Genomic DNA, 26,876 nt, shown 5'->3' on the forward strand with positions numbered 1-26,876 from the left:
CCACAACAAAAATAATTAAAGAAGGCAGTATGCTAGCTTATGTTTTTTATGGCTCCATGCTCCTGCTTCCCACTGTTTGTTATGCTTCACCTTGTGGGGCTGCCACAGCTTCTCTGAGAGTCATCAGGAGTTACCCCTATGGAAGCTGGACAGGCAGCCAAGCATTTCTGTGGAGCTCTTATGCACAAACTCTTGCCCCCCGGCTGCTGCCCTCAAACTGCTGTCAAGCCCAGGGTTTTTATAGTTCTGACGTGCCCCCTTCTGGTCACCTGACTAGTTGGCAAGGCTCAGCTTTTAATCCCTACCCTGCCATCAGGCTGTGCCCAGAAAGTTCTGATCTTAAAGGGACCAGCCTGCTTTCTGGTAACAGGGCTAGGGTTCCCTGCTACACCTTCCCACCCCACACAGGTCATTTCATTATTGCTGAGTCTAAGCATTTGGTCTGTTCTTAAAGGATGTGCACCACAGATGCAGGGCCATGGGCAGGAATCTTGTATTGGATTGATTGTATACCAGTTGCTTTCCTCTTTTACCTTCTCTCTATCAATAGAACATGAGTTCTAACCTTTTTGAGAGAGAACTTTCTCCCCTGATCTTTGTGGAGGAAATGGTAGAAACACTAGGGCTAGGGACAGACATTACATATAAACTGGTTTAAGTGATCAGGAACTGGTATAATCCTGTAACATAACAGATGTTCAGTGCACATAAACTAATTTGAAAATGCCTGAAACCTAATGTAGTATCAGACTTAACTGATTTGAGTCAAACCAGTGTATGCAATGTCTGTCCCAGACCCCTTGCTGGTTTAAGATAAATCAGACTCCCCAAGCATTCCAGCATGCTGTCTGGGCTGAGCAGGGTTCTCTGCTTCACAGTAGAGCTGGGCCCTCCCCTGTGCTCCCTGGCTGTAGCTCCAGCAAGATGACTGGCTGCTTCCCCTTCTCCCCCGCACCACTACCTGCTAAGCAGGAATTCCCCCCTCCCCTCTGCCTTGCTGAGAAGGTATCCGTGTATTAGCTAGCAGACCACATGTTCGCTATGGTCCATGCTGAATCAACAGGTAAAATCAACAGGCAGAATCAACAGGTAGCTGGTAATGTCCCTCTGTTGTTTTCTTACTGGAGTGATAAACACTGAGTATGGGGTGATAAACACTGTTATCAATTCCCTGCTGGCATAGGTGACACATAGGGAGGGAACAGGGGGACACGTGCCCCCCTGAGATTGACCACTGCCAGCTGGGGAGTGGGAGGCAATGGCCAGTGCCCCCCCCCCAAGCATGCAGTGGTGCCGCGCTTCCAGGTTTGCCCTGGTCACTGGGGGATCCCCCCCAGCTGGCAGTCGGCCACTGGGAGACCCCCCCCATTCCCAGTCAGAGATTGGCTGCTAGTGCCCACCCCCCCAGGATCAGGAGGCACCAGTCACCCATGGATGCTGGGCTAATTGAAGCATCCTGGACGCACACCCCTCAGCTCAATACTGTGCAAGGGAAGGAAGGGCTGCTCTAGCACCCCCCGGCTTCTAGCCTGAGCCACTGCAGGCATGTGCTGGCATTTCTGAGATGTCTATACAGTTACAGAGTGATTCAGCATAGCCAGGTTAGACTAACCTGCAAAGATTGAATCAATTCAGGTTTAGGATTTTTTAATGTCTGTTTACAGAACTAGGTTGTAACTGGGAATGGCACTGAACATTCCAGTATCGGATAAGCCAGACTTGTCCTTATATCTTGTTACCATGGCCTAATTGGGCTTATTATGAGCTTGCCACACACACTTTGAGGAGACTATTCCCATCCCAGATCTTATCCCCATGAAAAGAATGCTTCCTTTCATGCAGGCAATGTCCTGCTACATCATATCGAAACTCACTCATGAATTAATTTTAGAATTTAACCAAAATGGATCATTTAACTAGCAAGCCTTTTTCCAAAAAAACATACTCTTGATGTTGGAGGAAAAGAAGCTAAATATTCTGGACATTTCAGGAGTCTTATTTATTACCTAAAGATTAAAAAAATCTTTTAAACTTACTCCCTGTTTTTATGACTGTATCTGGTCCATCAAAAGACCAAGCCATTTCAACACATTACCCTGATATCATGCATATCCACCTCCTGCCAGAAAGCAGAGGAGCTGTTTTCTCTGAATCTGAAAGTACACTTCACTGGGACACAGGCAGCACCTTCAGCCTATTTTAGAAATGTACCAGTATCTAGATCTTCAAGGTTACAACATGGAATTTAAACATTAACCCCCATGATACAGCAGTTAGGTCTGAAGAAGCAAAGAGGTTCAACCATTAGTTGACTATTACAGTTGTTGCTCCTTATTCCCAGGGAGGATTCTGCTTGCTAGTCAACTGCAATGGGATCAACACTGACACATACTTGAAAACCGGTTCTTTGAGATGTTGGTGTTAATATGGCAGTTTTTCCATCTCTTCCATTTTGTGTGAATAATGAAAACCTCATTTGGACAGGAACAATAACTACACATCTTGCCTCCCAGATGGATTTCCTATTCAACAGACTAGAGAAACATGCTCACCTCCTTGTTATCTGTTGCAGTAAATATGTCGGTATTGTATGGAAAGTGGTACAATTCCAAGAGGGGATACTGAGGATGATCAGTCTCAGAGATCACCCTAGGTCAGGCGAGGAGGTTAGGAGAGCAGGTTAGGAGTCTCAATTGAGAAGTAGCAAATGTAGGTTTAAATCCTGCAGACAAAGAAGGGACTTGACTCTATATTTCCTTTATCTTAGGTGAGTGTTTTCACCACCAAGCTACTAGGTATGAGGATCACTACCTTCCTATCTGGGAATTTTGTGAACCTAGCCAAAACATATGCTTTTGGATCAAGTGGGATGCTTCATTCAATATATTTTTTTCAATTTGCTGAGGGAAAAAACCCAAAATAATTACATCTGATTTAATCTGCATATTTATGCATGGGTGGGTGAGTTTTTGATTATTGGCTCACTGGGTAAATAAAAAAATGTTTATTTGTATAGCACTACTTACAATATCTTAAAGAATGACGTGTTACTATAATATCAGTAGTCTTTCTTTGGTTTTCTTTCTGATCTTGAAAAATCTATCTGTGATTCTAAGGTGAAAGTATGCTTGTATTTTTAAAAACAACAACAAATAACTCTTCCAGCTTTTTGCAGTCTAGCATAGGGCACAGGTTTTGTTTAGAGGTATGAGCATAAAATTATCAGATGTACAATCATACATTTTGCTCTGTATTCACAAGAACTTTCTAATCACTCAGATCTGTTTTTTTTCCCCAGAAATCTTATGAGAATAATGTTTTTCATAAGATTTCTAGACCTTTTTATTTATTTTTATTCCTAAGTTGGAAATACTGATCGAGGACAACCTTTATCGTGTTGATTAGTCACTTTGCTTCCAAACTCAATGGAACAGAATTAGGCATCCTGACTAGATCTGCTTCTTTATGTATTGACCTTTTTTTAACCTGCTCTGAAACTGTCTCTAAACACGTATCTCCTGGTTATAGATAAATGTGGATAAGACCTAAAAATGCAAACAAAAACAAAGCCCTTGGCACACTTGAAACAGGGGATGACTGTTCCTTTCTCCCACCCCAATTTAGAATAAAAGAGTTGTAGGTGATAAGTTCAGATGGCAAGCTGATTAATATCACATATTTCCAAAAGCATAGTTTGTCATTATAGATAACATCAGTGTTGCATTCAGACTAGATAAAATATGAGTTGTATTCTCATGTTCCAGAGACAACTAGATTGGGTATCCCATAATATCAAACAGACATAAAATAAAAGTTTGAACCCACAGCACACATTCAGCTTAATAATCCAAACAGAGAAATGAGAGGAAAATGGCTTCATCATTTATATTCACCTGTTATTCTATCACATTTTTCTCATGGGTTGTTGCCTCCGTACTTTGGTAACATGATAATGGTTATGCTCTAAGCTAATTGTTCTATTTGGATACATTTAAAAAATCAGTCCTAAAAATAAGCTTTAAGAAGTGCCTTAGAAAAATGGTTACTTTTATGGGCTTGGTCATGAAAGTGATGGAAGAGCATAGTGTCCTCTTTACGAGCCTTTGAAAACTACCTTTGATGATTATTATTACTTCCATAAAGAAGAACATTAAAAAATAATCTACTGTGTTCTTAACTGTTTTATGAAAGTAATTCACCTATTTCTTTTTTAAACCACGTCTGCAGCTACAATAATTGTAACTATATTAATATTCAGGGTTAAATCTTCCCTTCTGAGAAAATGTTCCCATAAATAATGAAAAAGACAGGAGATATGGCCGCACATAATAGGATGAGCTGAAGTCCATTCTGCATAATAGAAATTACTTCTATTCATTTGTGTTCTCTTCAAGCTAAGATAGAAATCAACTTCCCCACCCAAACCTATAGTTTCCACCTGGACTGCAGTGGAGTTACTTTGATTCACTTGCGCGTTACCTAATGAAGTCAGGAAGGTTTGCAGAGTGGCATCTCATAGTCTAATTCAGAGAGGCATAAACTTTCATAAGCAGCAGTTTGCTTTTTCAGGTGCTATGAATGGTTCTGCATGGAGCAGGGGTTCTAAATAGAAAGCAGTACGTTAAAGGATAGGAAAAGGGGAAGGAAATGAGAGGGGGCATTGCTGGGAGAGGCAAAGCTGATAAAGCAGTGAAAGTATAGGGACATAGAGATTATAAAATATAGCCCAGGTAATAATATAAGAATAGTTCCTGTTTAGACCCATATCTAACACAGTTCAGTCTGTGGATAATTTCTTGTTCCACAATTTTGCATTTAAGTATTTTTATAAGTGTTTTTTAAGAACAGCCACTCAGAAGTTAGCGATGGAATGTCCAGGGAGGCTACGGAATGCCTAAGTCTTCTGTGTCTTCCTGGAAATGGGGTCAGATTGGTATCCATTCATTCTTTCATGTAGGGATTGCCCCATCTGTTTGAAGTGGACAGCAGAAGGGCACTGTAAGCAGGTGATGACATATGTGACATCGGTAAAGGAGCATGCGAATGAACTTCAGATGTTATAATCCATGGGTGTGTGTAGTCGAAACGGGGGCCCTAAATTGAAGCAGTGGGTTTTAAGAAACATCGCTTTTAGGGCTGATTAAACCTCCGTGTTGTGCACACGGCCTCTCTGGCAGGGAGGGGAAGGCAAGCTGCTGGCAGGCAGAGTGGTCCCTGGGCTCCTGGGCGGGGCAGGTGCTTCCCTCTACTGCAGGTGCAGCCCCCTAGGTGGCACCCACCCACAGGCACCCAGCTTGGGAGGTCCCAAGGGGAAATACAGTCACAGAGGGAAGCACCGGGCCCCCATGCTGCTCAGGTAGGCAAGCAGGTTCTAAGGGAAAGCAGATGTGGGGGGAAGATCTGGCTCGCAGCTTTTCTTGGGTGGAACTGCTTTCCTGGGCTACTGTCAGGCTGCCTGCACGGCTTCCTGCAGAGCCGTGGAGCTGCACGGAGCCCGGTGCTTCGCTCCAAGGCTATAGGGGCAGCAAACTAAAACTCCTTTGAGGAGTTTTAGTTTGCTGCTCCCCAAGTCATTTAAGGCACGTTACACTGCCAAATTTCCTACAGCAGCAGGAATTAATGTTCAATACACTGCTGAGGTGTGCAAATACCAACACCATTAAAGTGGTGCAAAAGCATTTAGCCCACTTTAAAGTGTTGTGTACACACACCTCTCGTTTTGTCTACACATGGCCCATTTTGTTTTGTCCAGTGAAAATATGGTCTGTGTTGATGAAGGGCTACAGCTGGTACTTGAGTCTGACTCTGATGCCCTTTTCAACATGGTCCATATCATCACTAGAAAAAACAAAATGGATTATAACTGTCTACAAGGTGCCACTCTGCCATACCTTCTGTTTTAGGTTTAAGTGTACCTTATACTATTCATGAAATCATTTTAATATAATGAGGAATATTTTAATACATACTGGGTGCATCTACACATGCTATTACTATGCATGAATAAACTCTGGAGCTTATTGCTTTGGAGTTCATAACTCCCAAGTGCACTGTTTGAATGTGCACCTGGGAGCAATTAACTCTGGATCAATAAGCTCCAGAGTTTATTCATTCACAGCATATGGAACCAGAGCAGGCCTGCCTGGTGGGGGCCTCGGGGCAGCCTGCCAATCCTTCTATCATTTAAATTAGTTTACTCCAGCCTAATATGGGTGCATGTATAGATGCCAAGACATTTACTGTGCAGCTAATTAGCCAACTATACAGTAAACATCTCACGTAGACATGCCAATTTTGATGAGTCATAGTAAATAAAGATTAGAGAAGTATAATCTTTTTATTAGCTTAGAATTTCAAAATCCCATATGGAAGGTTTCAAATCCATATGAGGGTAAAGACAGAGATTTTCAATGACACAAAGAACATTATTGGCAATCCTTTGATTCAAGGATCATCTGTACCATGGCTCATCGATGGGTCCTGAGGTAACTTAAGAGTCCAATCCTTGAGCCACTGACCCATCTGCAGAAGTTGCAGGCCTTTCCTCAGGTAACAGTAGGCTGTAGGATAGGATTTCACTCCTTTTCCTTCCTCCATTCTCTCTTCTCTGCTTTGAATGAAAGAAGTTTTACCTCAAAATAGGCTGCCAATTGAGGTTGTAGTGCCATTGGAGTAAGTCAACAGCGAGCTCCTCCAAGTCTTGACATTGGAATGTGTTTTCTTGAGGTATGCCTTCAATGTGTCCTTTTAGCATTTCCTCTGGCCACCATGAGATCTCAGGCTTTTACTAACCTGGGAGCAGAGTGCTACTTTTGGGAATTAGGAGTCAGGCATCCACACACAATGTCTGGTCCTGTGAAGTTGATGCTTGAGGATCACTGGCTCAATGCTAGTAATATTGGCTTCAGCAAGGATGCTGGTGTTTGTGTGGCAGCCTTCCCATTTGATGTGGAGGATTTTCTGGGAGTTTTGTTGGTGATACCTCTCCCGGCTCTTGAGATGACAAGGGTAGGTCATTCACATTTCATATCCATAGAGGAGAGTGGAGATGATGACTGCATTGTAGACCTGGATCTTAGTGTGTTTCCAGTGATCATGATGATTAAAAACACACCAAAGCAATTTCCCAGAGTAGGCTTTTGTGCTCTGGATCCTATGCTGGAACTCTTCATCAAGGTTCATTCTCTCAGGAGGTGACTATTGAGGTAGGGGAAGTGCTTGACTATCTCTAGCGTCTTTTCCTTGATGGCAATTTGGGAAGGGAGGCCATATTCATGGCCTGGGGCAAGCTAATAGAACAGTTTTAGTCTTCTTGATGTTGAGAGAGAAGCCCAAAGTTCAGTAGGCTTCTCTGAAAAGATCCAGTGCAGTCTGGATGTTTTCCTCAGTGTTCTCAAGGATGGTGCAGTTGTCAGCATATTGAAGGTCAAGGATGGGCATTTTGAGTACTTTGGTCTTTGACCAAAAATATCCCAGATCGAAGAACCCTCCGTCCATTGGATATTCTGTGTCAATTCCAGAAGAAAGGGAGTCCTTAATGAGAACCAAGATGACTGTCAAAAAATGGAGAACAGAGTTGGGGCAATGACACATCCTTGCTTGACTCAAATTTGGATGACAAATGGATCTGTCTCTGATCTGCTACATAGGATGATCATAGTCATCTGGTTATGTAGAAGCCTCAGGACTTTGATGCACTTTTCAGGACATCCAAATCTGGCCAGTACTTTCCACAAAGCTTTGCAAATGATGGAATCAAAGGATTTAGTGAAGTCAATGAAAGTCATATACAGGTTCTGATGTTGTTCCTGACACTTTTCTTAGACCTGAAGGGCAACAAAGATCATGTCAATTGCCCTATGGGATAGTCTGAAACTGAACTGAGTTTCCAGCAAGACTTCCTCAGCAGGACGTAGAAGATGGTTCAGAAGAATGATGGCAAGGACTTTCCCTGCTGTGGAAAGGGGGGGGGGGGGGAGCAGTGAAACCTTGATAGTTCCCACACACAGACTTATCTGCTTTCTTGAACATAGTCACAATGTTGGCATTCCTCACATCCCCAGGAATTTCTTAGTTGTTCTAAATTGAAAAAATAATTTGTAGTCTCAGTACCAGTACCTCACTGCCAGCCTTATAGATTTAAGCAGGTGTGCCATCCGATCCAGTAGCTTTGTTGTTCGTTTTCCTTGATGGCATGCCAGACTTCTATAATAGGAGGGTTGGTGAGGGATCCCCTTTTAGGGTATTGGAGTTTGGACTCAGTGGTGGTATCCAGCAAAGTCAACTCATGGTTCGGAGTGTCTCAAAGTGCTCTTTCCATCTGGCTTGGATAGATTCATTCTCTTTGAGGAGCATCAATCCGTTCTGCAATTGCAGGAAAGTAAGGCTATAGGAAGTTGTGCTGTAGATGGCTTTTGTTCCTTGGAAAAGGTATGCATGTCATGTTTGTCAGCATAGAGTTGGATATCCTTCAATATCCAATCTTGCCACCATTGATTTTTGTTTCCCCAGATCCTCCTTTAAGCTTCAGCTTTGAGGAGTTGATACATCTCCTTCTGCTGAAATGAGGTGTCATCTTCTTGAGCAGAATGAGCCCTTCTCTTCTGATTGAGGAACATTTTAATCTTGGCATCGCTCTCATCAACCAGTCTTGGTGTTCACAGGCTATATAGCCAATGGATTCAGCACAGGTCATATGAACATCAGTTTTAAATCTCTTCCGGAGGTCCTCAGTGTTGCCTTCATTCAAGTACAGGGCAGAGAGCTTCAACACTTTTGGAGATCTTTACAAAACTGTAAAGGGTTCATAGAATCATAGAAGTAGGGTCAGAAGGGACCTTGTAGATCTTCAAGTCCAACCCCCTCCCTGGGCAGGAGGAAAACTGGGCTCAATTGACCCCAGTCAGTTAGGCATCAAGCCGCTTCTTAAAGACCCCCAGGGTAGGAGCCAGCACCACTTCCCTTGGAAGTTGGTTCCAGGTCCCAGCTGCCCTGACTGTGAAGTAGTTCTTACGGATGTCTAATCTAAACCTACTCTCCAACAACTTGTGGCCGTTATTCCTTGTTATCCCAGGGGGCTCTAGGGGAAACAAGGTCTCCCCCAAACCCTTCTGGTCCCCCCTAGTGAGTTTATAGATGGTCATCAGGTCCCCCCTCAGCCTTCTCTTGTGAAGGCTGAACAGGTTCAGGTCTCGTAGCCTCTCATTGTAGGGTCTGCCCTGCTGTCCCTGGATCATATGGGTGGCCCTCCTCTGACCCTCTCAATGTTGTCCACATCCCTCTTGAAGTGGGGTGCCCAGACCTGAACACAGCACTCCAGCTGTGGCCTGACCAGTGTTGCGTAGAGGGGGAGGATCACCTCCTTGGACCTACTTGAGATGCAGTTCTATTTTAACCTTGGCTCCATTCTGACTAATACTTGCAAGAAGGACCGATCAATCTCCTCGGTGATTCAGCATCAGAGTCAGATGTAACCTGGAACTCAGGAGTGGCACCATTGGGAAGGAAGGAGTAACTACAATGGTATCCTTCTCCTGAGCAAATGTGTAGAGCAAGGTTTTGTCATCACCAACACCATCTTCAGACATGTGACAAAAAAACATATGGAGACACCCTTGCTCTAAGTACTGGCTTCTCCTCAACTATGCTATTTTTAGAGCCTATGATTGAATAGATGTCTGTATCACACCATCAAGCCATGTGAGGAACTAATGACTACTGGACAGATCACTGTCTTGTCAGATCCATTATGAACACCTGGCTTGCTCTGAGATGCAAAGAACAGTTTCCCATTGACAGTTATCTCCTATTTGAGCCTTTGACACTCTTCCCCAAACTCTAAAACTCGTGTAAGAATGAACTCTCAGGCCAAAATCTTAGTGACACACATAATAGTGTAAGTGCCAAAATAAAGGTTACTGTTGTTTGTTTTCCTTTATATTCTTCTTTATACTTTCACACAAAATACTCCCATGGCCACTACAAGGAGTTCGCACATGAAGAGAAAATCATGCTCCACCATTACCTCATTGGCTGATTCCGTAGACTGAACATATTTTCAAGTCATTTTAAAGCCCATTTTAATTAGCATATCCACTATTAAACTTGAATTGGCATTCTGTGGGTGGCGAAGTTGAGAGACAATTCTACATCAGTTTAAAGCCCCCTAATATTTGCTCCAATTTACTGTTTACTTCAATTCACATCCTGCCATTTTGCATATTCAGTTAAAGTCAGTTAGATGCAAGGTATATTTTTTTAGCACTTGGAATTGTTTCTAACCAACTTACACTTGGTTACACTTGATTATCAAAACCTAGTAAGTAGATATTGCTCATCAAGGTAACCCTAGCTGAGGGTACCCTATCATCCTATTCCTTGATAAATCTCTACCGTCATTATTTCTCAAAAGATTCAAACACAAGGTTAAAGCTGCCCAACCCTTGATGAATCCCATAAGGAGGGATGCACTCTCAGAATATAAATCTTGCCAGGGAATGAGAAAATCCTTTGACACAAAGATATGAATTACACAAGTGTTAGTGGGTGGGAAAGGAAGCCCTGTGATTTGACTTTGCTATTCTAAGATTGAGCTAACTATGGAAGATCTGTTATAACCTTGATCTGCCAGTTGTGTTATAATTTTGTGATTTACCAAACATCTGTTAGGGACTTTGAAACCACTATATTCATTTTCTTAGGACCTAAACCACAGGCCTCAATAGGCAGCCTCTTCAAAAGTAAAACACTTTACTGGGCAATTCTCAGCTTGTGAAATGAAAAGCTGCTGGCTCATTTTCTCTCTTTGGGGTTGGAGTGTTTGTAGTCCCTAATTCCCTTGTCAGAGCCCACATTTTTCTGTTTTTCACACCCACTCTAGAGTAGAAATCACCATTCTTCTGTGTGGAAAAAACCTGGAAATTCTCCTGGAAGACTTAAGCAATACATTGCCTGTTTGGTACCATAAGGCATTACAAAAATAGAAATAATTATTATTCATAACAACAACACTATTAGAACCAGACTTTTTTTTTTCCTGCATGCCAGCAGACAATGCTATCACTTGACTAAACTTGACTAAAATACAGCAAGGCCTACAGTCCATTGAAAGTAAATTTCATGGTATAAAAGGGCAATGTTTATATATATATATATATATATATATATATATATATATATATATATATATGATGTTGGATTGAAAGGAAAGTTGGCCATGCTTTTTGCAATGGAATATTTCACAATTAAAACCAATTTTAAAAAATGTGCCTATTTTGATGAAACTTTCATCAGGAGGGTTTCTCAGCTCCATCATGAGACTGCTGGCAGGAAAAACCCTAAAATATCCTTCATAAAGATACCTAGAATGAAGGAGACCCAGGTTTATGTCCATGTTCTGGCTGCTCTAGGGTCCAAACTTGTACCCATCCCAAGATAATGTCTTAATCCCTTGTTTCTTCTAAGATGGGTCTTTTGTCTCTCATCTCTTTAGTGGCATATTAGGGTGGGGTTTTGTTCTGCTATGGCATGGGAACAAATTTAATTTTTTGTCCAAAACTGAATTCTTGTTTTCTAGCTAGTCTTAGTTGTGAGTTATAGTTAAGTCCACAATTCAGTAACAAATTTAAATACCAGGCAGAGGCCATCTCATTGATCCATGTTTGTCCAGCATATAGTGCAAAGGGGTCCTTGTCAATGACCAAGCTTCATAGGTGCTGTCATAACACAGACACCTGATTTTCTGCTCACAGGTAGTTTCTTTGGCTATACTGGATTTATTTGGCCTCAAATTAGGCATCTACTTAATTAGGAAACATTTGTTCAATCTGAGCCTGAAAAGCATGACAATCCAAGAGTGTTTCAATATTCCACAGAGTGGAATAATCAGAAAAGCCTCTAAAATGAAGTGATCTTTAATAATGGGCTCAGGCATGCTATCAAATAATTTTGAAATGAATTTTCCATATTTAATAAATGGAAATGTACTCAAATGAGTTAAAATAGGATATATGTCTCTAGTTTCAAATAAAGTAGAAGGCTGCATTCATCAAACAAGAAATCCAAAAGAAAAAAAAGTTTGGAACCATTTCACTGTTCATACTCCAAGGTTTCTTAGCACTTATATTTTGCTGGATGCATCATTCTTTTATCTTAAACCAAACTTCACATTAAATAAACAATCGTTGGGTTAATTTAATTCTCAAGTAACTCCACAGATGTCAAGGGGATTACACTAAAGATTAATTTGGTCCAATAAATGGTAATAGAATAATAACACGCTGAGACTCTAATCATCCTGTGTAAGTGTTAAAATAATCCACAGGCCAAAATCAGCCTTGTTATAAATGGGACTTTTTCTATTGGCATAAAAATATTGCACCCATTTACACAAACATGAATTTTGCCTCATTTGCACCAACTTGAAATTCCTCATTTTTCCAAAAGAAATTTCAATTCACGTAGTCAACATGGAGTCAAAAGGGATAGGGGACACCATGGGTAGAATAGTTAGTGAAAAGCAGTTTTGAAGCAATGCAGGATAAAACAGTACCTAGCAGGAGGATTGATGATTCTAATGTAATAAAAGCCATGGCACTTCTGGCTGTGCATCTGTCTGTCTATCACACTCTGGGCCAACTGCTCATGTGTGGCCTGGAGCCTTACCAACAGAGAGACAGACAGGCAGTGGTGGAGGTCGGGGCAGAGGCAAGTGGAGCCAGGCTGTGCTTCCTACTGTGGGGTGTGTCGAGGGGGACTGGCCATGCAGAGTGCTCCCACGTGAGGTGGCTTGGCTTGTGACTGTGAGGGGGAGACAGGGAGGCGTGCAGCCACAAGATGTCATGCAGGGAGTGGGCTGGGGAGTGCAGGCAGCACCCGTTGGCTGCAGCACACAGCCATAACACAGGGCGTGCTCCCCTGCCCGCTCCCTATGTGGCACCCTGTGGCTGCGTGCCCCGCCCCCATGCAGAGAGTGCCCACCGACTGCAGACCGTGGGAGAGGGTGTGGTATGTGGGCCTGCAGGGGCCTGCACAGTGAGCGGGCAGGGGGGCGTGGGCAGCGCCCACTGGCTACAGCACATGGTCACAGGGTGGGGCACTCCTCATGCGCCCGCTCCCTGTGCAGCACCCTGTGGCTATGTTCCATGCCCCCATATGCCCCACCCCCCTGCGCTGGGAGCACTCAGTGGCTCCAGCTATGGGGCACGCAAAGCATGCAGAAGCATGCCACACAGAGAGTGGGCATGGGTTGTAGCACACAGATATGGGGTGGGGGCGCACCACCCGCTCCCTGCCCAGCACCCTGCAGCCGTGCGCCATGCCCCACACTCTTGTGGCATGCCCCGCCCCCTGCATGGGGAGTGCCTGCCACCTGCAAGCTGCAGGGGGGCATGCCATGCGGCCCCAAGGGTAGTGGGCAGGTGGACAAGGGCAGCAACTGCTGGCTGCAGCACATGGCTACAGGGCTTGCCCTCTGCCCACTCCTTGCACAGCACCCTGCAGCTGTGCATCACCCCCCATGCTCTCCACCACACCCTGGAGCTGTACCCCACATGACACAGCCACAGCTGGCAGGTGGTCCCACCGCCATGGTCACTCCTCATGCCACGGCCATTCACCAGGCCCCCCTCCCCCCGAATGCTCTGTGCTACACTGTGGGCTTTCTCCTCATGCCATGTGGCTGCAGCTGGCAGGCGCTCCCCATGCCATGGCCATTCTCCGTGCCTTCCCCGTGACCACGTGACACTCTCACTGTACACCACACCTCCCAAAACACCCTGCACCACACCCTAGGGCTGCTCCCCACACTATGCAGCCACAGCTGGCAGGCGCTCCCCCCACCATGGCCGTGCCCCCCCGCCACACAGCCATGCACCATGCCACCCCATGTGCCCTGTGCCACACCCCAGGGCCACTTCCCACGCCATGCCCCACCTTGCAGCCATGCGCCTCACCCCAGGGCTGCTCCCCCTGCCACACAGAGATCAAGCCCTCATTGTGGTCACTCCCCACACCATGCTCTGTTACTGTGTGCTACCACACTCCTACACAGCTGTGCATGGTGCTCCCTTGAACACGGAGCAGAGGGGAGGGGGTGTGGAGCAGGGCTGAACCCAGAGCAGAAAAGGGAGTGGGGCACCACCCAGAGAGGCAGCAGGAGGGCAGAGGAAGCAGGGCAAGACCCAGAGCAGCAGGGGTGGAGGGTGGGACAAGACCCGGAGTGGCAGCAGGAGATGGGGGGAGTAGGGCTGGGCCTGGAGCAATGTGGGGAGGGCATGAGGCCCGTTGCTGGTCTCCATCCTCGTGGGTCCCCGGATCTGCATGCTGGATGACAGGAGGCTGCCTCTGCCGGCAAATGCCAGGAGTTTTACTTTGAACAGTTTGAGGTCCAGTTTCCCAGAAACCTCTGTACCTATCTCCTTGGAACTTGGCAGGCTTCATGCCCTCTGAAGGGGCTACCATCCCTGCAATTTTCATCCAAATCAGGCAAGAAATGACAAAGTTTTAGGCATTTTCATGATTCCCCATTATAGCCGATGGGCAAAACTTTGAAACAGCAAAACAGTTTCGATGAAATGAAATGGAACAGTGCTTGGAAAGTAAATGAAAGAATGAAACAAAACACTGTCCCTTCAAAATGGTGTAACAGACATCGAAACGAAATAATGGTGTTTCACACGGCCCTACCAAATGGTATTTTAATATTAAAAAATATATGTTTTATGAGACCATTTCCTTCTTTAATATTTTAAGACTATTGAATTTGTTCTTAAACCTTAATTTTATGAAGTTTTTTGTGGGGGAGTATGGGGAATTAACTACCATGTTAATGAAATCAGGCTTTTGGAAACAAATTAGACTGAACACAAAAGCAATTCCAATTAGAGGGACATTTGCAAAATTGGCCCAGATCCAGTTAAGCATGGGAGCTTAATTTAAAGGGTTTGAGGGACTCCTAATGTACTTAAAGATAAATGCAAATCTAAGGGTTTTACTGAATTGGGGTCTTGGACTGTAATTTCCCCCTAGCTGTCAGTATATTTGTTTGTACTGTACCCTCTCGTGTTTTATATATACAATAACAAAAAGATCAATCACAACAGCCTACTATCCTCCTCTTTAAGCATTTGGTTCTATAAAAGTTTGTAATAAACACTTTTGAAGAATGGCTAGTGTTTCTGTCCAGTAATAAATATAGTATCCTTTTCTTTCCAGCTTATAGGAGTGATACAGCACCAACAATTATTGCTTTTCACACACACATACATATGTCTACATATGTGTGTATTATGTGTGTGCGTGCACGTGTATAGATACATACATAGTACATACATATATCTATGTATATATATATTATGTATGTGTATATAATGTCAGAGCTGGTTGGAAAGTTATTATTTTGTCCCCCTTGGAAATGTTGACTTTTCTTTGTGCAACTGAAAAGCTAAAAACTTTTTGGCTGAAAAACAAACACCTTTTTTGTTTGAAGGATTTCAATTTTTTGACATTACATCAACATTTTCCATGGAAAGCTCATGCTTTTTGTCAATTTTTCCAATGAAAAACAGTTTCAGGAGAGATTTCTTGACAAGCCCCTATTTATTTAATGCCTGTGTGTGTGTGTTCAAACAAAATCACTTAATACTTCTTCTTACTGAGAAACAATGGCAAGAAATGCCAAACAGATGTAATTGACTTGTGTGCATGCATATAATAATAAGCTCTATTGATATTCTTTATCTGAACCCTTCATCCAGCTTGATCCTGTGAAATGCTAAACACCTACAATAAAGGCTTGCAATTTTCACTTATGTCATCTGGAATTGAGGTCACTCAAAGCACTGCAGGATCAGGCCTTATCTGACTTGGCTTAAAAACACCTGATGAGTTTCATTTTTTCCAGCAACACTTCATACAATGGCACAAGCAGACAGTTTAAATATTTTTATTTCACAAGGTTCAGAAAAGGGAATGGAAGCAAAACACATTTTACAAAGCAAGTTGAAAAAAAATTCAAGGAGCTTAAAATAAAATTCAAATTAAAAAAAAAAAAAAGTCGGCCAGAACTGTTCTAACTGAGATAACTTGTTCTGTAGGTAAATGCATCACGACAAGAAACAAAACTAATGGAGGAATGTGACCAGCTCATTGAAATAATTCAGCAAAGACGGCAAATCATTGGAACGAAAATCAAGGAAGGGAAGGTAAGGATTCTACCAAGAAGGGTTACAAAATTGGTCAACAGTGTTTCTTTATACTCTGTAACTTTTATGATTTGTTAACCTAATGTACTGTTAATAAATACTGGCAACAGTCTTTTCATACTCCTTGGCAGCTACTGCTTTTAGGTGAAGAGAGCAACTGCCTGCTGTCAACATTCATTAGATAAACCATCATCATTTGAAGTGGCTTCTTGCTTACTATTAATTAAACTCTACACAATTTTGATTTTAAGGTTTTTATTTGATGTGATATTATGTATATAATTTTTTTTAACCCAGAACTGATTGCACTGTAAAAAAAATCATGGGCTAACAGAAGCTCTGTTCAGATTTTCAGAGATCTGAAGGCATTTGAGCATAGCAAGATTTTACTGTACTAATGGATCTGCTATCCTAAGGCACCTATATATAGGGAGGCTGCTGTGACATGCTGTAATTACAGCGCTTTGGAGCAGACTCAATTAATAGAGTCTGCCAGAACTTTGAAATTACTGCGATGCAGCAGACTCCAGCATCATGTATATAAGCATCCCTGTGCTCAAAAATGGCAGCAGGGGCACTTTAACTAAAGCTTGTTGAATGAGCTTTAGTTAAAGCAACCCTGCTGCCATTTTTCAGCATGGGAACGCTGATACACATGACACTCTCAGTGCTTGAATTAGAACAGCTCTCAAAGCTGGTCTAATTAAAGTGTTCCCCACCAGACTCCCAGAGGAGCACCTCTATCAATGTCCCTAGACACCAGTTATCTGCACAGTTCTATTTAATATGAAATGTATTATTTTCTTAACCTATTTATACAGGACAAGTCTCCCAACATGAAGAATTCATTTCAAAGAATTTTATTCTTTTTTACAGGAGATGTCATGAGATTTTTGTTATCTGAGGGTATAGCCAGACAGTACTTTGGAGTATCCTCAGTTTACCTTGCAGGAAAAGTAAAGTGGACCCACGATGCACAGCATTTACTCTAGAGAAAGTGCTGTATTGCTGTGTAAGGTTACTTTTGAGGAGGTCAGAAGTAATTTACACTGGAGAAAGTTGAACAGGAACTTTTCACCTTGGCCAGGTGCAGACATTACACTTTTACCAGTATAAGTGATTGGAAACTGGTCTATACCAGTAACAGAACAGAAGTTCAGCACTCATGGACTGGTTTAAAAATGCAAAACCTGGTCTAAGATTTGCTTCCCCACCAAATGGCAAATGTGTGTTCTGTTCACTACTGATATAAACAATGCCACTTACAGAAGCCACTTAAGTTAAATCAATTTTGCCTCAGGCTTTTTGAATTTCTGTACCAAGCCCTTGTGTCTCCAGCTTTACTATAGAATAGTTGTGTGCTTGATGCAAATCAGCTCCCCCTTCAGCTGTTGGCCAGGCACTATAATAGCACCTATTGAAAGGCAAACAACCAATTTCAGCATTCCCTCTAAGCTTTGTGGAGTGCATGGCCACGAGGCATGCTCATGTGGTGCTGCCAGGCGTGCCTGCACAGCTCCACAGACAGTGCAGCTTAGAGGGAACGTTGCCCAGTTTGGGATAGCTGCTCATTTGTCAGCTCCTTACTAAAAACTAAACTTCCAGTAAAATCTGGAGTAAAGTTCTTTGTAGTAATCATACTGTGTATATGCCCCATAAAAGTAAAAGGAATGTAAGTTGAATACTACTAGTTAACTACTGCAATACAGTGGTTACTAGTGTAAACTGAATAAACATGACAAAATTTAGAGTAGGGGTGGGCAAAATATGGGCCATGGACTGGATCTGGCCTGCCAGTTGATTGGATCTGACCTGTCGATGGGTGCCTACCAAATGATTGGATCCAGCCAATGGGCGGGTGGCAGCTCCAGCTCTGGCAGCCACATGATGCTAGGTGGCCAGAGCTGCTTCAGGCATGCCAGGCGCTAACTCTCTCATGAACCTGGCTGCTGCCATAGCATACCCCCACCCCCAAGTCTGGACCTGGTAGCAGCCAGTCATGGTTACAGCTGCCCAAATGCAACTGCCCCTCCCTTCCTTCCATACCCAGAGTCCTAACCCAGAAGCTGTCAGCTGCATTTGGGCAGCTGTGGATGTGGCCAGCAGCTGCTGGCTCCAGACCCAAGGCAGGGGAGGGGGGTGCTAAAACTGTGGGCAGATGGTCTCCAGTTGTGGGGGAGGGGGAGAGTGCGGCATGCTAAAGCTGCAGAAGGGTTCAGGCTTCTGCGCTGGTCACAGTTCTGGGAGGGAAGGAAGGGGAGTGGGAGAGAGAGGTGTCTGGACAGCCCACCAAAACTCATTAAGTGTCCCATAAACCCAAATAATTGCCCACCCCTGTTTTAGAGGCACACCTTAAAACTGGTGATCTAGGCACCTGATAAATCCAGAGGTACTTTACTTTTATTTAATTATTCTTGTTCTTTTCAGTACATACTATTTATTTCTAATTGCCAAGGTAGCTGAAGAGTCAAACATAAACTCTTCTTGTGTGGGAAAAGCTCAGAAAAGAAATAAAGTCATGGGCAGGTTAAATGGTTCACTTAGCTGTCAAGATATTCCAATTAACTTGAAATAAAAAAGCTTTAGGCAAAGGGATGACTTAAACATATTTGAAGACTACAGTTTCCATTTGTTATTTGACAAAAGCTGAACTTCATTTTGTTAACCAAACACAGCTCATTTCAAGATGAGAAGACAGTCTTTTGTGAAACCTTCTTGGCTATATTTCTGTGCAATGGGAACAACCCTGCTTTTATTAAAGTTAATGTGAAACTTACTGTTCATTAAGTATGCTCAACATATGAACTAAATCTTTAAAAGATCTCACTGGGCTAGACTCTGGGGTCAAATACCCCAGTGAAAATTTGTACTAATTCCATGGACTCGAACTGAGTCATTCCACATATATACCAGAATGCCAGAGGTCAGAGTCAGATGTTGTGATACAGCTATTCTCTCTAAGATGGACCTGTCATTTTATGCTGCAGCTCAACCCTTAACATAATTTATATCTATTACTTATATAATCAGGTTAAATATCAAATGGATTAAATGGATTTTATGTAGTGGTCAGTCGTGCAGTAGGGGAAGGGAAGTTATTCCTTTCCAGATTTATCATCTGTTGTTTATTTAAAGAAGACCTAGTCTAGGCCTGTGCTCCACAAAAGTCTCCTCTGGTGTCTAAGCTTATCATGTAACTATGGTCAGCCTTTCAGGCTTTAGGGACAGACATTCAAAAAGCCTGAGCCTGAATTGATTCAGTCTTTGCAGGTTAGTCTAACCTGGCTAGGCTAAATCAGTTTTGTAACCAGACAGACATCCCATAAATGCAGGCACATGCCTGCAGTGGCCCAGGCTAGAAACCAGGGGATGTTAGAGCAGCCCTCCATCCCCTGCCATACCACTGAACTGAGGGGGACATGGCCAGGCCCTGACAGGATGCTGTGATTAGAGAGGAGTTCACCCCTCCCCTCCTAAACAGGCCAGCAGGGCATGTTTATCACCCCTAACTTAGTGTTTATCACCCCATTAAGAAAACAACAGCGGGACATTACCAGCTACCTGTTGATACTGCCTTTGTTCCGTGTGCCACAGCTCGGAGGTAGCCAGCATGTGGTCTGCTAGCTAATGCTGAGTAGTGTCTGTAAGAGATGGGGGAATGCCTGCTTAGCAGAGAGTGGGGAGGGGAGGGAGAAAGCAAGCAGACGCTGCTGTGCCTGCAAGTCTCTGCCAAAGCTGCAGTCAGGGAACAGAGGGGAGGGGCCAGCTCTGCTGTGGAGCAGAGAGCCCCACCCAGCCCAGAGTGCATGGCAGGATGCTAGGGGTGTCTAATTTAATTTAAACCAGCAAAGGATCTGGGACAGACATTGCATAAACTGGTTTGAGCCAAATCAGTTAAGTCTGATACAGAGGTGTCTGATACTACATTCAAACAGGTTTATCTCAAACGAGTTCCAGTCATTCTCAAACTGGTTTATGTGCATTGAACATCTGCCCTATTACAGGTTTAACCCAGTTTCTGATCACTTAAATCGGTTTATGTGTAATGTCTGTCCCTAGCCTCATTGTCTGTGATGTTATATGCTGCAATTGTGTCTCGTCTTGAATGAACTCAGAGAATATGTTTTGCTCTCCATGGAACAGTCATAACATCTATAATCTCTATCTCAAGTACACGTGGACTATTTAAACGAACACTTTCCTTCTTAGCTATTTCCAGTTTACAGTGCATCCTTGAGAGAATTAGGGTCACAGTATAATCCCATTATATTGTTATCCCACTGGTTTCAGTGGGACTACTTCTATTATGAAATGTTCACCGTCATAAGTACCATCATAAATGGTTACAGAGTCTAGCTCTTAATATTTTGCAGGAAAGGATGCTGATAGGTTATACCAATAACAAAGTATACTAAAAATCTATTCTGAGATTATTTTTTCTTTGAGGAGCTGCTAACAAATGTGTGTTTCATTTGAATATTTGGACAAGCAAGCAGAGTAAATATCCAGTGACATGAATCACAATAGAAACAAGCCATTTTTCTCTTTTTATTATTTGTGTAATTGGAAAACATATCAATGCTTAAGGGTTTTGGACTTGACTCTTTTAAAGTTTCTTTAAGGCAATATTTTATGTTTGTTGTTGTATTCCATTGTTCTAAAATGGCTGCATGTGGACTCTCAACTTGGTTCAAGATGCTTTACTCTCATCAGGTTTATATCTGGAATTAAAGTCAGAAACCACAATGTTTAGTGATTAATTAATAGCAACCTCAGAGTTTTTGTTATATTTTAATAATTTATTAAGTATTAATCCATCTACTCATTTCCTGATATTTATATAGCTTAATGGCCCTCTGGGACCCAAAGTTTTTCTTCTGTTTGAACCCTCTCATGCTAAAACTATATGGTGGGAGTGGTGGTGATGATGACAATGTTATAGCAACAGGAAGAACTCTTAGAGCTCTCAGGAATCAAGAGGACTCAGGAGCCAACATTCACCCTAAAAGGCAGATTGATCGGTCCTCTCTCTAACATTCCTCTTCCACTACAGCGTCATGCCATGTGGATTTCCTAACTGCCTGTCTCCAGGATACAGACTTTTCCTCTGTACACTAGAAACACAGATCAGTTCTTCATTTTTAACTTTGCTTTCATCTCAGTAAGTTCCTTCCATGAGACAGCAACAGCAAAGCATGAAAAGGGTGAATGGACATTGATTTTACTGTCAGTAAAAGTGAAGCGTACTTTTAGCTGAGGTTTGTTTTCTGGTTATTTTTTATGTAAATCAACTCAAGAATAAGAACCTAACCTTGTAAGCTGCTTTTAACACGTTTTTCATCACTTCAGGGAAATGGTTATCAAAATAGCCTTTAGTTATCATGTAAGCAGAAAGTGCCAGGAAATGACGTTTCATCTGAAGGAAAACAGGCCAGCTGTGCTTGTTTTGGCTCTCCCCTGGTGTTTTCTGTATGGAAAATGTTGAGGTAGAATGAACAAGTCTCTCCTTTTTTGAAACATTACATGGCTTTTACTTGGTTAACAAGGCAATGTCTGTCTTGTCAGCTAAACTATTCATCTTAGCACCCTATTTGCACTGTAGCCACATGTAAAACTAAAATCTATGGGTAAAAGCTAATGTAATTTGTGAGCATGTAGATGTGACTGTTTTCTTATGTTTCTATTCAAGGTGGTAAGGTTGAGAAAACTGGCCCAGCAGATTGCAAACTGTAAGCAATGTATTGAACGCTCTACATCTCTCATCTCTCAGGCTGAGCAGTCGCTAAAGGAGAATGATCATGCTCGCTTCCTGCAGACTGCTAAAAACATTACTGAAAGGTAAAGCATAAGCTGCTGGGGAATTTCCTTCTGAAAGGTGCAAAAGCATAAATTAGTGTGGCTGATTAGTTATGTTTGGCCTCTTGCCTTTCTTGGTCCAGTGTAAATGCTTTCATAGACTAAGAAAGGGAAACAAATTGCTTTAAGCCAGTGACAGACTGTGGTTTTTATTGTAATATTTCTATTTTAAATGTAGTCATGTTATAATAATAATGCTCTGGTTTCGCTGACTCTACATGAGGAAAGAATGGTTAATAGAGTCCTTGCTAAGGTCTAAAAATACCCACAAACTGGACAGATCAGAACTACCTCCAGCAACAAAGGAATTGAGTAGCTAGTCATATTGATGCTTCACATGGCCTTGGTACACAATGTTTGGAGGAGAACTGAAAGGTAGTTTTCTGAGGCAGGGTCATGGAGAGCTAGGGAAGGTCAGGAGTTAGTCCTTGAGAAGCCATAACTAAGCTGGATTTAGGGAGTACTCTGAGAAACCAAATAAGGCTGGTGGTCTTCAAGTGCTTCTCTGGGGGAATCCATAAAAATCCTAAACGAACAATAATTTGCATTGCTTTGAAATGGCCAGGGCCTTTCTATGTTATCAAATCAAACAACTATTTAAAAAAGAAAGGCCTTTTGCTCTAGGTATTATAACAGCTTCATCCTCCACAGATGAATAGCATTGTGTATTTGTACATGAAAACCAGTAGGTTCTAAGTAGTCCAGTAATAAAGTGACAATTAGAGGTATTTGGAAACTGTAATTCCTGCTTCATGGAAAAGTTGAAAATGGCATGAAAAATGAAATTTCCTGTAGAAAGGGAATTCTGGAATGTTTCTGAGGCTCCCCACATTTTTTGGCCTCACCACATAGCCTCACAGACAAGGGACCACATCACCTGAGGAGGGTGGGAGCTCCAGTTCTGAAGCAGCCAGGAGATTGCCCTGAAGTTGGGGCTCTACAAGACCTGGTTCCCTGAGCTACTGAGGAGTTGTGTGCGTTTTTATTTTCCAGTTTATCAGCCTGCCAGGTATCGTACTAAGGAGCAAGGAGTCTAGATGCCTAGGCTGTCAAGATGTGAGCTTAGGAGCTAGGTCTTACTGTGGTGTTTGAAGTCATCCTGCCTCATTTCTGTGTCAGAGTTTTGTAAAAACCGACAGTTCCCATGGAACATTTTGATTTCCATGGAATAGGGCTCCAATAAAAATGTTGCTGGAAATTTTCTAACCAACCTAGAAGTAATTTAAAAATACATAAACAAGTGTATTTTTATCTATAACAATGATGAGTAAAAAGTATGTTAGAAGAAGTGGACAGTCCTGCCTCAGGCACCGTAAGGCTCCCTGGTTTTATCTCTTTTATTCTTCAACTTGCCCTGCCTCCATGACACTCCCTTTGCAGATTCTTAAAATCCCAGAACATCGTGTTCCTCCACCCAAGCCAGATTAATCTCTAATACAAACCAGAAGCATTAGACTGTCACTGTTCTTTGAAATACAAAATAAATCTAACCCTCAAAAGACTAAAGCATGTTTTAATTTCTTCACTGTGAATTGGTCCCCTTGACACCAGTGGCAAAACTAAGCATGCTCATTATACCCTGCAAATTTGGAGCCTAAATTTGATTTTTCAGGGTTAGACCCCCCTCCCTCCCTTCTGTACTCTCTTTCTGGACTAGATTCTGACACATTTGTGGCCCAGTTGAAGTTAATGGGACTACTTACATACTAAGGTACAATTCAACATGACCAAGGTAATCAAAATATCAGCTTTTATGAATATGTTTGAACAGCAATGTGTAAAGATCTGATACATTTTAAATGTGTGTCAGGGAGTATTCACAGAAAGTCTCCTTTAAACTTGTCAACTTTAATATTTGCATCATAAACCCAATTGCAAGAGATGTATTCATCCAGTTACAGAAGAGAAATGACACCAGTTGACCTATGAGTCCAATGTCTTTTTGCATATCATAGTTTGGTAGTTGTAGTTAGATAAATAACCTCCAAGTGAATGAATTATTTCAGCTAGTAACTACAGTAGAGAAAATTCCTAAGGTGCTCATAGGCATACTGTAAATGGAAAAAGAAGCTTTATTTGTTTGATACAGAAGAATACTCTGTGGTGAATAAGTTAAATTCTCATGTGATGAGAAGCCCTTTCTTTGCTTGTAGGGTATATATGGAAACTTTACAGGGCCTTGAGCTCCAGCAACTAAACCAATTTCTTGAAATTATATTCATTCTATTTCTTCCAGAACACATTTCAAAATAATTGCAGCCTAAAATTTTCTGTCAGAAGCACAATGGGTAATCATGCATAGTAAAGACTATATTGCACAGGAGCTCTTAATGAGTTATTCACTATGACTAAAATTTATTTCTCTTCATAAAGCCTTAGTAAAATAAGGCTGAAGCATAGGAAGGAGGACTGGGGGAAATGAAACGTACCTCTGCAAGTAGGGCCCACAGCATAGATCCTTCCTGCTATTAGGGCTTCAGCTGTGGGTCACCAAAGCAACCTAAAATGGACCCTATCATACTTATTAAGAAAAGATTAAAATGATAGTAATTACACAACTAGATAGAGTTGAAAGACAACACAGGACCCCAAGTATTGTAGCTACATAGGCACATAGTTGGTATACATTGATGCACCTAGTCATTCAGCTTACCTGCAACCTCAGGTAAACTGGTTAGAAGCTTTCAACACTACGCTATGTCAAAAAAAATACAGGTTCCCTACATGAGGTAACCACATTGGTACAAATTTTGTAAGCTTTTAAGGATTTCCAAATCACCAGTTTTAGCACACAGTGTGGGATGGGGAATATTCAAGGGCCTCAGCAGTCTTTGCAGGTCTATGTTGAAGGAGGGGGGGAGTATTCAGTCAGTCCCCCAACTCTCACTTCTAGCAGGTGATTTCAAATAGCTCTCTTCATACTGGTGATGGCCTGTAATATGCTTAATGCAGATGTCCTTTGACCATTTGATGGTGTTGGATACCATGAGGTGCTTCATCAGCTTCAGGTAGTGGTAGGATACTCTGCAGACTCTTGGGATGCTCTTATTGCTTGGACCCCTTACTTCAAGTGCCCCAACAATCAATGACTGCACTGTCATGTCATACCCCCCTCTCCCTTATCATAACCGCTAGTAGCCTATACACAGACAGTTTTCAGTCCTGGGGTTCAGCAAAGCCTGTATACACCATCACCAGAGCCCTAAATGTCATGTTAGGCAGGACTATTACAAAGACCCTTTTCATAAAGTGCAGGTTATGGTGAGATACCCTCAGAAGCTGGTCTGCTTAGATTCCTGCTTCTGTCCTTCCGAGCAACATCAGTGTAAGGTTTCCATTGCTTCCATTGATTTCAGCCAGAGTAGGGTCCAGAGGAAATGAATGTGACCTGTCCATTAGAAGCAGAGAGTTTAAGGCCACACTGCAAATGTCCTGCTAGTGAAAACTACAAGGATCCTTCCCACTCTATAGCCAGTGCGAGGGACACTTACAATTGAAGTTCTTACATGTGTCATTCACACTAGCAATTGAAGTTCTTATATGTGTCATTCACAAGCATAATTGCTTGGGAATCAGCCATGTCCACAACATAACCAGTGCTGAAGACTGTTTAATTACAGTTTGCCCAAAGAGGCCATGCTCCGGTTTGGCAAGACGGGTGCTGAAACATAGATTTAATCCTGGTCAGTCCAGCTAGTGGCCTTCTGGCTCCATGAAGCCTGTGCATGGTTACCCTACAGGCTCCAGGCTCACAGGCCAGGTGCTGCTCCTCCCCCACTTCTCCCTCTGCTCCAGCTTCTTCTGCAGCCCCCAGCCACTCAAAAAATTGGACAGTCCTGATTTAATCCATTCCTATTGCACTTAAAAAAAAATCATGTGAAGTAAAGCAAGAAAGAGATTCAGGAAAATTCAATTCTCAGGAGTAAAAGCAATAGGGTTTCAGAAGCTAAGTCTAGAGCAAAAAAAAATTTGTTTTGGGAACAGTATTCTTTGGAGCACTCAAACTACCTTCATCTGTCATGTGTCATGAATGACAGGCAAGTGAAGTTTATTGAAAACTGTATCTTTCTTCAAATGGAGGCAATTAACTAGTCCCTGATGTATAGCAGAAAGCTAAATCTCTTGGTTTAAGTAGATACAAATTCTCTTCTGAATCTCTGTAAACATAGCAATCCACTTACACTCCTAGTACCATTGACACGCTTTGAGGTACCGAGCTGAAAAGTTCTCAATGAAACATCCATCTTGGACCTAATTTTCTTGGAGGCAGGGGCTGAGGCGGGAGGAAGGAGAGGCAAACTCAAAACCCTTCATCTATAGATGTATGATGTTTGCTGGGAAAAATTTGTTTACAGTTTTTGACATGAACTAGACAAGAAAGTATTTCAGTTTTGAAAGGAACATTATTATGCATGTGTGCTGTACAGTAAAAGCCTTGCATAATAAGCTATCCTGACATGTTTGCCTTGTCTTTGTGCTGTACTTTATGGAGTTAAAATTAGTGTGACTTCACTAACCACTGGAGAGGGTGATGGTTTCTACTGAAAACACAGTTTTTGAAAAAGAAGTGTAAGAGAATGCCTGGAGCAAGAAACTATTTATCAAGGCTGCAGTTGAGAAAGATACAGCATCTGTCAGGTCTGTTCAGAAAACAGGAGCAGCAACAGCAAATAAAAATACTACTAAAGAGTAGTTCAATAGGAGAAAAGAAAAAAAAATATTTTGTTTTTTAAACATATTGAAGTTTAATAATTGTTTAGTTAAGACTGTAAAGTAGTTTAACATGACATAAGAGAGGCAATTAGGTAAGAGTCTCAT

The 26,876-nt window shown here is 42.3% G+C and overlaps 1 protein-coding gene across 6 annotated transcripts in view; it reads left to right on the top strand.

The window, feature by feature from the left end:
* The window catches only part of MID1 (midline 1), a 400,427-nt gene that overhangs the window by 337,188 nt on the left and 36,363 nt on the right, over nt 1-26,876 (top strand). For all 6 annotated transcript variants that reach the window (XM_019495010.2, XM_014607782.3, XM_059720923.1 and 3 more), the window contains 2 exons: nt 16,095-16,202; nt 21,892-22,040. In XM_019495010.2, the coding sequence (XP_019350555.1) occupies nt 16,095-16,202; nt 21,892-22,040 (257 nt within the window). The remainder of the gene's footprint in view (nt 1-16,094; nt 16,203-21,891; nt 22,041-26,876) is intronic.

The sequence above is a fragment of the Alligator mississippiensis genome, chromosome 1, assembly GCF_030867095.1.
Source record: "Alligator mississippiensis isolate rAllMis1 chromosome 1, rAllMis1, whole genome shotgun sequence".
Lineage (NCBI taxonomy): Eukaryota > Metazoa > Chordata > Crocodylia > Alligatoridae > Alligator > Alligator mississippiensis.